This window comes from Ips typographus, linkage group LG1 (assembly GCF_016097725.1).
Source record: "Ips typographus isolate SLU linkage group LG1, UJ_Ityp_2.0, whole genome shotgun sequence".
Lineage (NCBI taxonomy): Eukaryota > Metazoa > Arthropoda > Insecta > Coleoptera > Curculionidae > Ips > Ips typographus.
Window position 1 is genome coordinate 16,016,173 of NC_138422.1, and position 9,124 is coordinate 16,025,296.

At 34.6% G+C, this 9,124-nt stretch overlaps 3 protein-coding genes across 3 annotated transcripts in view; 1 reads left to right on the forward strand and 2 right to left on the reverse strand.

The window, feature by feature from the left end:
* Nucleotides 1–9,124, reverse strand: part of LOC145730057 (uncharacterized) — a 129,357-nt gene that overhangs the window by 5,054 nt on the left and 115,179 nt on the right. The window lies entirely within an intron of this gene.
* LOC145729777 (uncharacterized) lies at nucleotides 1,877–7,213 on the forward strand. The gene is made up of 8 exons (XM_081980692.1): nucleotides 1,877–2,069; nucleotides 2,428–2,523; nucleotides 3,279–3,447; nucleotides 3,508–3,678; nucleotides 3,730–4,075; nucleotides 4,289–4,601; nucleotides 4,660–4,827; nucleotides 6,647–7,213. Exons 2-8 carry the CDS (start codon nucleotides 2,453–2,455, stop codon nucleotides 7,092–7,094), a joined length of 1,686 nt encoding a protein of 561 aa, XP_081836818.1. The 5' UTR covers nucleotides 1,877–2,069; nucleotides 2,428–2,452; the 3' UTR covers nucleotides 7,095–7,213.
* Nucleotides 7,975–9,082, reverse strand: LOC145729943 (uncharacterized). Its single transcript, XM_081980937.1, has 4 exons — nucleotides 8,886–9,082; nucleotides 8,684–8,836; nucleotides 8,443–8,622; nucleotides 7,975–8,382 (listed from the first exon to the last, which is right to left on the reverse strand). Exons 1-4 carry the CDS (start codon nucleotides 8,943–8,945, stop codon nucleotides 8,125–8,127), a joined length of 651 nt encoding a protein of 216 aa, XP_081837063.1. The 5' UTR covers nucleotides 8,946–9,082; the 3' UTR covers nucleotides 7,975–8,124.

The window sequence follows — 9,124 nt, forward strand, 5'->3', positions numbered from 1 at the left end:
CTAAACTATTTTTTTACTGTAATTCTGAGCATTTTTGACAGAAAAAATGATCATGATATTTTACTGTTTTTCAACGTTTATGGCATTGAAAATTAACTGAAACGACTGCAAATAGTCCAATAAGTACACTACACTTTGAAATTGTAACATTTTACAGCATTTTGACTTTGATTATTTCCTTCCTATCAATTTTGACCAATCGCTATCAAGAATTAGTATAACAAATGTAAATTTTAAGTGGAAAAATCACTTAACAACTGTCAACTTAGCTGTCAGCAGTTTTTCCGGAAAAAAATTCGAGTTTATGTTCGGTTATGTTTTAAGGGCATCGGTAAAGCAAAACCTCTTATGGGAGATTCAATGCATTTTATGACAATCTTTTAACCCAAATAAAAAAAAACTAGGCTAGGTATTGCAGTTTTTTAAACGGCATATGAAAAAAGACACTTGCTAGAATGTGCGAAAGTCAATATAATTTTAATAGTACGTAAATTAAAATATTTAGAAGCATTTTATCAAAATGATAAAATTACCATAATTTTCAAGTCACTATTTTTCCTACCTGCAAAACTTTTTTGGTGACAAAAATAACTTTCGCACATTCCCCAAACCTTTAGCTATTTAATAAAAAAAAAATCACGTAAATAAGTTAAAAAATTAAAGTCGTAATTTGGGTTAAAAGATAGGACTAAAAAATTGCTCGAATTAAGGAGCGGAAATCTTGCATCTTTGTTCCATATCACTCTAGGAGCCTCGTCGCTTAAACAGTAATGTCTGTGTTAACACTGCCGTAGTTATATCGACAGAAACAAAGAACGAAGACTGTTTTTTATATATTTTTCTACACGTAGGCCAAGCATCGCGATCGAAAAACGTAAAGTCTTTACCGATCCCCTTAAGTTATTGTTCTTATTAATTATTGTTCTTATTGTTTTAATTAAAATAAAATGTTTATTTAACTCAGGAAATAATCTTACCAAATATCCCTCGTGCATCTAATTTTTCCTGTGGAAAAATTGGAATACTCGTTTCTAAGTAGTTTGTTTTAACAAATAGCATGAGCGAGAGTGGTTCTAAAAATCCTCGTCTTCGACTCGGATGATTTTTAAATCTCGCTCATGCTATTTGTTAAAACAAATTACTTAGAAACACGTTTTTCCGGAAAAATTAAATGCACTAGGGATATTACCCCCGAAAAATTGACTAGAATGACTAGAAATAGCGCGTTGAATGTTCATGATATTTGAATATTTTTTTAACGTTTTGATTTTGCAAACTGACAGAAGTGGGCAAGTCCATTTTCATAAAATTTTACTTTTTTTAGTTGTTTATAAACTATTGCAAAACGTGGTTCGTGATTTTCTTCTGTCAAAAAAAAATTGTCCAGAATAACCTAACATTGTAAAAAATCAAAGGTCGCTTAGAAACTTTTTTACCTAAGTCCATGCGACTTTTAGGGTAAGGTACAAGGTCATCATTTTCGTTGGACCACCCTGTACAGCATTCAGAGAAACTGCTGACTCCAAAATTATCGTATGCCAGTTAGATGGAAAACGTTGCTAGGAAATGGTGAGTATGATATTTATAGTTGAACGTCTAATAACTTTTAATCATGTGAAGAAGATTTTTGTTTTAGGCAATATACAGGTGGAGCCACTCATCCATCCAGTTAACAATTTTTATAATTTAGACTCAAGTTATAACATCTTAACGCTCTTCTATGCACTAAAACAATCAAATTGGCAACGTTTTAATGATCTTACCAGCATGACAATAATTAGTAAATTAGTCTTATTTAACTTGTAATACTGTAACTTTTCTTCTGAAATGGTACCAAACTATTCAGTACTACACCGGCATCTGTCGGAATTTACACTCGTTCTTAGGAAAGCACAAACAGAAATCGTAAAGTAGCGGGAGGTCTCGGAAAGGACTTGAAACCATCAGAAATTAGGCTGGCAAGAGTACAAAGTTGCTTCGGGACAGTTCTGGCAGACACATCAGTGCCTTTCGTACGGGTCTGTACTATGGTTAATTAAACTTCAATTAAACTTTATTAAACTAAAAAGGTAAGTTACAATATTACATTTTACCATTTTAGTTGGTTATTATTGAAAAATATCAGGCTTTTCTTAGTGAGGGTATTTATAGTAGTAGTTATAAAGTCCCCTATCACACTTATTTGAGGGTTGAAAATAATTTTCATAAATTTTTCAAGTCAAGTTTTTCAATAATAAATCTAAAAACGACTATTTTGCAACAGTCTCGAGCATAACAAGCAGACCTCGTAGAGTCCAGGGGTCACAGAGGTCCTTTAATCAATATCTCAAAAGCTTATTTCATTTTGTATTGACACTATTTAGCAAAACATACCCATTAATTTATTGCCCCGAACAAAATAGATAATGTGTATTGTGTATTTCCTAGGATCTCACATTAGGAACCGCGCAAAATGACACCCAAAGTTCCTGTTTTAGTGGTTTTTCTGTTGTGTTTCGCTCGGATGCTGGATGCTGCAGTAACGTAAGTAAAATCAAATTATTTATTTCACTTGTTAAAAGAAAAAGAGATTTTACTGCCTGTGTGTTTACACTGAAACCATCCATAAAGTTCAAGCCTCCAAAGATTGAGACATCTGGTCTTTTATGTGCTTTTCCTACCCCGCTCATGATTAATGAACTCAGCCAGTAATAAAGGCACTAAACAAGCCGGTAAACCAGATGTCATAAACTGCCCGAGGATGTGGTAGTAAATCGGGCCCAATTTCGGCCAAACCGGAAATTGAAAACTCCGACAGCCTTTATAATTCATCCTTCAGTATGTTTGTATGTAGCCAAAACAGTCGTACCAGAAAGGGGGTAAACGAACTTGGGTTTATTTTTACATTTCTGCCAGGAAAATAAACGAATGAGGCGCCAGCTGTATTCTTAGCTCATATAGACCCCATTTTAATGCACTTTATTATTACAAGTACAAAATGGTTTAAAAAAAAAGCGAAAACTACATGTGGTGTCTTTTGGTTTTTGTTGTATCAAATTGATATTTAATTTTTTCCCTAATATATTGCAATTCAATCTTTTGACAAAGATGGAATAACATTTTATGACTGATTATGTAGAGTAGTCATGTGGTGAACTATCATATACCCAAAAGTTTTTCCCATTCCACGTTTATTTGATCAGCTGAAATGTTTATTTATTTGACCGTCCTGTATTTCGACTGACTGAACGAATGCAGGCGTCAGTATAATTAACCTCGTTTTAATTGCATTTTTCCAGAACGGAAGATATCAGATTAGCGATTCTGTCCATGGCAAATGTGGCTCGAAACACGGACGACAAACTCGAACGGCACGAATTCCGAGAAAGGCAACTGGGCGAACAAGTGAAAAAAGGCTTAATCAACATTGACAAAAGAATCAAAATGTTGGACCCCTTGAAAGGCACTGTAAATACACTCTTAGTTTAAAGAAGGACGAATATATACAGGGTGGTCTGCTTGTTGTAGGTCAGTAGGATCGACGAGAGGTTGGCCGCGGTTGAAACCATCCTGATGCAAAAAGAAAAAGAGGACAGAGAACTGCAGCTTCAGCAGCAAAAAATCTATGATGTAGTTTTGAATATTCAAAACCAACTACCCAACTTGATTGACCAGCTCAATCAAGATTTGAGTCAGAAGGTTGGTTAGATTCAACCTTTAATAATTTAATTTATTCCATAAAATGTACAGGTGTTTATGAGTGCACCTCCGGCAGCCATAAGCGAACCAGTGATGACCAAAAAAGACTTCACCGAAATGGAGAAGGAGGTGGTGAATAAAATGGACAAGGTTACCACCACCATACAGAGCTTAGAGCAGGAACTAACCAAGATCCGTCAAGAAAATTTGAACAGTATTAACGACATTAGCAACAAATCGTCGGAAAATTTAGAGAAAGTAAAGAGACAACTGGATAATAGTGAAGGCTTACTGGCTAAGTACGAGAACAAATTGGCCGAGTACAATAATCGAATACCTCAGCTACCAACAATCGATTACAAGGAACAAGATTTGTGGAAGCAAAATTTAATGGAAGGTAAGAATAATATAGTATTTTACGGATGGAATTTATAGAATATTTTGCCGGAAATGGCGCTTTTCCATTACTTTTTTTTAAATGTAGTTCTTGGAATGTTTACGGAAATCCGTATTATATTGAATGTTTGAACCTTGTTTGTGAAGTAATTATACAGCTTACTTATAAACTTGCTCAAGTGAACTTTTACTTATTGACAAACATCTATTACAGTTTTGGACAACCAAAGAAGTCAAACCAACGTAATCGTCACAGACCTAAAGCAAGTCCAAAGCCAAATTGGCAGTCTGTCCCAAAAACAAGACGTCGAACTGGCCAACAACCAAACACTCGCCAAACTACAAGAAATCAAAGAGGGTATCCCACAAGACACTTTAGGACCCTTAACCAAGTTGGAGACAACCATTAACAATGTAAGGGAAGAGTCTGCGAAAAACCATGAAGCGGTCAAGGCGTCTTTCAACGAGCTCACCGAAATCACCTCGCATCTGACCGAAAGTTTCTCCAACAATTACGGCAACATCAGGTTTGCGTTGGTTTTTCTAGTATAGAGTTAAGAGAGGGTAATCACAATGGTGTTGCAGAACTGAAATCCAGAATATTGGTAAAATGGAACAGGTGATAATGCAAACGGCAGACAGCGTTTTGGATACTAAACGGCGTTTGGAGTATGGAGTGCATCAAATTATCGCCGAAGTGGATAAACAGATGAAGGCCGGATCGACTGAAATTAATCAAGGAATTAACGAAAGGTATTTTGCGAAATTATTTTGCAGCGAAAAATTAGGATTTCACATTTTTGGCGAGACACTAAAAATATTCAAATAAACAGATTTTGAGAAGAACGTGAGTTAATAAAATAGAAGTTTCCAAATGTGTCCCAGACATAATTATCTCAGATTGTCTGTGGATTTAGTATAATGGGTGGTAAACAAATGATAAATTTGATAGTATCATCTCTTAAACGGCCCATACATTATACAATTAGTTGTACGATAGATTGAACATACAATTGATGCGACAAGTTGCACATGATTTTGGCCACAAACACAAACGATCTGAGCATCAATCGGTCTTGAAGATTTGTAGTACTTTTTAAACTTCTGTAGCACACAGAGCTGACAGAGCATCATGCCGCCTACGTTGTCAAAAACAAATACAGCAGAATTGAGTCCGATTTATCCTATATCAAACGCCGTCGTACGACTTGTTTGACGACAGCATCACACACTATGCAATTATCGTTTCGACGTCGACGGTCGAATCAGTGTTGCCAGGTCCAAAACATTTACTTCCCTAGAAGTTATGTGAAAAAATCCCTAGAATTTCCCTAGACATGCTAATATCATAATAATGTAAAGTTTTGTTATTAAAAATTATCATGGTTATAGAAAACACATTTTCCTGTACTTATTCGTGTTTTTCTAATACAAATAGTTGATTTGTAGTTCCTATCATCAAGTGAAAACAAAGGTTTCCGGCTAAATGAATATCCTCGAGTAAGCTTCTTTGTTTAGGTTCGAGACGGGGAATCCCGTACCTTTTTTAGGGGATTCACCGCCAAGCATAAAAACATTTCCCAACGCACGATATTATAACAGTGAAACTGAAGCAGAGGGCGCGCCTAATTGTAATTTACCGTTTGATCTGAGTGGGCTAGTGTTTATAAAAAGAAGTATTTCACTAAAATATTAACCAACTTAAACGTTTTTATAACAAAATTTCTGCAAATGTCGCTGCTTTAAAAATTTCCCTAGAATACATAAAAAATCCCTTTTTCCCTGAAGTGTCTTTTTTTCCCCTAGATCTAGGGAAATTTCCCTACCACTGGCAACACTGGGTCGAATCTACCTGACGACAAGTTGTACAATGTATGGGCCGTTTTACACACTATACCTGCTAATACATTACGTCATTTCCAATGTTACTTCCCATACTAACAATATCAACTACATATGTAGGTACTATCAAATTTTCAATTTTTTTGTTCACTCATTTTACTACTTTTCATAGAAAGATTAGACAAATTTATGTATTGAACAAGTTTAGAAACTTTCATTTTATGTAAGTTACGTTTTTTGCGCAACTTATTACGCTGAAATCTGTTTGTTACTTAAATTATAGAATTCTAACTTGTTACATTAATATTGCTATTTTCTATTGTAAAATTCATACAAATTGGTAAAATACGTTATATTTCCTCAAACTACTTGATTTTTGATCGGTCAAATTGGTAAATCTTTGGTAAATCTTAAAAGATTACAACTCTAATTATACATACTTTGTAGCAAACATTTGAAAAAATCGCCACTTTCAAAATGTTTTCAATTTTCTCACAATGTGTTGACTTACAACGACATGCACTTTTTTCATCAGAGTCGCTAGTATGCTATTTTGCTGACATTTCACGAAGCTGCAAATATGTTTTAGCGATTATTTGGGTTTATTTTTACCATAAAAGACAAAAAGTCGAAAAAATCTCTTATTTAGACAACCATTCCGTTTTAAAACAAAAGTTAGCATTAAAAGTTCAAGAGGTTGAAAAACTATTTATATGATAATTTTCTATAGATTTGAAGCCTTTGAGTTATCCATTCTAGACGAAGATTCAGGAGCGTTACATAACTTAACATCGAAAATTCAGGAAGAAATCGGTCGAGTTTGGCGTCAAATCGGCATCATGCACCAACAAATGAGCGCCAGCACTGACACTCTGAACAAACTCCAAAACCAAACCGACTCGTACGTGAACGGTTCGCTGGACGTAATGGACAGCATGAAAGGTAAAGTGACGCAAATCACCGGCAGAATGACGGAAGTGGACGAAAACTTGAACTTTCTGCTCGGAAAGTTGTCGTTACTGTCACAAGAATTCAATCGGATCAAATCGGGCCTGGGGTCCACGCTGGACGAGATTCGATCCAGTTTTCAAAAAGTCCAAGAGAAGATTAAAGACAAGGGACCTGGGCCGCACAAGATTGCCAGTAATGAAATTTTGGACTCTCCCACCAGTCAGTGAGGTGAATTTGAAAACGTTGTATTCGTTAATGTTAAGTTAAATACTGTCAACTGATTAAGTGTAGGTGTCTTACTTTTATGTATTTAGGTGTAAAATAAAGTCAAAAAGCGTGGCATTAAGTAAGTTCCTGGTATATTGCCCTATGTCATTGCAGAAATGCGGTTTTTCTCTATAAATGAATTATCAATATCTTTTTTATGAGTATTACTCCATGTATCACATAAAACATACTAAAATGCATACAAATGCCTTGTAATTTTGTTGATTATTTTTGAAAACTATTTTTGAAAACGGTCTTAACGTGAAGTCATTTTACAGTTTGTCACGTGACACCGGTTCATTTTTTAAATACCGCTGAGAATCGGAAGAGCATGAGTATTGCCCATACTATGTAATAATTAAATTGTTGGTTTTTATTTGCACATCAAAATCTATTAACCAGTATTACACAACAAGACAAATAATAGACAAAATTAACAAAATACAAAAAAGTTGGGTTCTGGATCTGTCACAAATTTGCATTGCAGTGTTGCCAGCTGAGCCATTGCTCTACTAACTTTTGGTCTAATTACTTTAATTTTAAACAAAAAAACTTGTTTACTATTTTGAATTATATCCACAGTAGTTGCAGCAATCACATATCCTTGAAACCAATTAAAATCTATTTATGGTAGAACTCATGTTTGCATGCCATATCTCTCATGTTTGCACTTTAAAATAGGGATTTCGAAACAAAAGTGAGAATCGGCCATATTGATGACGACATCCGATGAAAATAGGGCCCCAGCAGGAACATCCACGAATTTGGAAGTCGTCACATGGGACAGACTCAAATTCATTACTATTTTTAGTATTTTTTAATGTTAATGTTGGACAACAGTTAAAAGTAAAAAAAGGCTTTATTTAAAAGTTAAGATGCTAAAGTAATAAATGAATTAACATTCTAAAAAGGGAAAAAGCAGAAATATAAAATGGTACGAATATACCTACTTACTATTTGGCCTAACCTAACCTACACTGAACATTTTTTTCAAAGAACCAACTGGACAATTGGTTCAATGTCCACACTATTACTCAATTCAGCTTCATAATCCAAGTAAAACTTGTAGCAGCTCAACAAACTCCCTCTTTCAGTAATGGTAGCTGTTATATAGTAAGTTCCTGTAAGTAGATTGGAGGACAATGATCTTGCATTTCCTTTAGAAGACTCAGAAGGAAGTGTGTAGGTTATTTTGTCAGGAATTTTAAAAAGTTGAATTTGATTTTCCGAGTCCATGTGGTAAGTGCCCTGTTTGAAGAATATTTTTATTAAATGTTGTAAGTTGTGAATTCAATCTAATTAGATTACCTCTGGAATAGGACACCTGCAGGGAACATTGTCTTTTTGGAAGTGCTCAGGACATTTTTTATTGACAGGTAAACCAAAGGTGCACAAATCACTAAAAGGACAAGATCCTATATTGTCGATACAAGGAATGGGTGTCCAAAAGTTCAAAGCTTTCACATAAAACTTCACTTCAAGTGTTGCCTATAAAAATTGAAGAAATAAATAAAAAAATCACTTGTGCTAAGAAAAACCAAATTATTACCTTAACTGGACTGTTTATGGTATAGTCAGAAGTTAAGGAACCATTTACGTAAACGTAACTATTTTTTATTTCAAAGTGAACATCAGAGACTGTAACTGGGTAGTAAACATTGGAATCGCATTGTTCAATTTTGTAGGCCTTAATGTCAGAGGACTTAAAGACAGAGAATTAATTTAAATTCTTAAAGGAAGTTGACACTCACCCCATAACCTTTGGTTGATAAGAGGAAAAAAAGAAATAATGACAGCAAAGAAAAATTCATCTTTAAACACTAGCAAGTTCTTAAAACTCGATTTAATGTAATTTATAGTATGAATAAATGAATGAACAACAAAAAGCAAGAAACTGGGAAACCCCCCAACTGCACGTTATCCGTTATCACTCACTCACGCAAAACTTGATGTTGATAAGTTGTCCGGCATATAAATCCGATAACTGGTT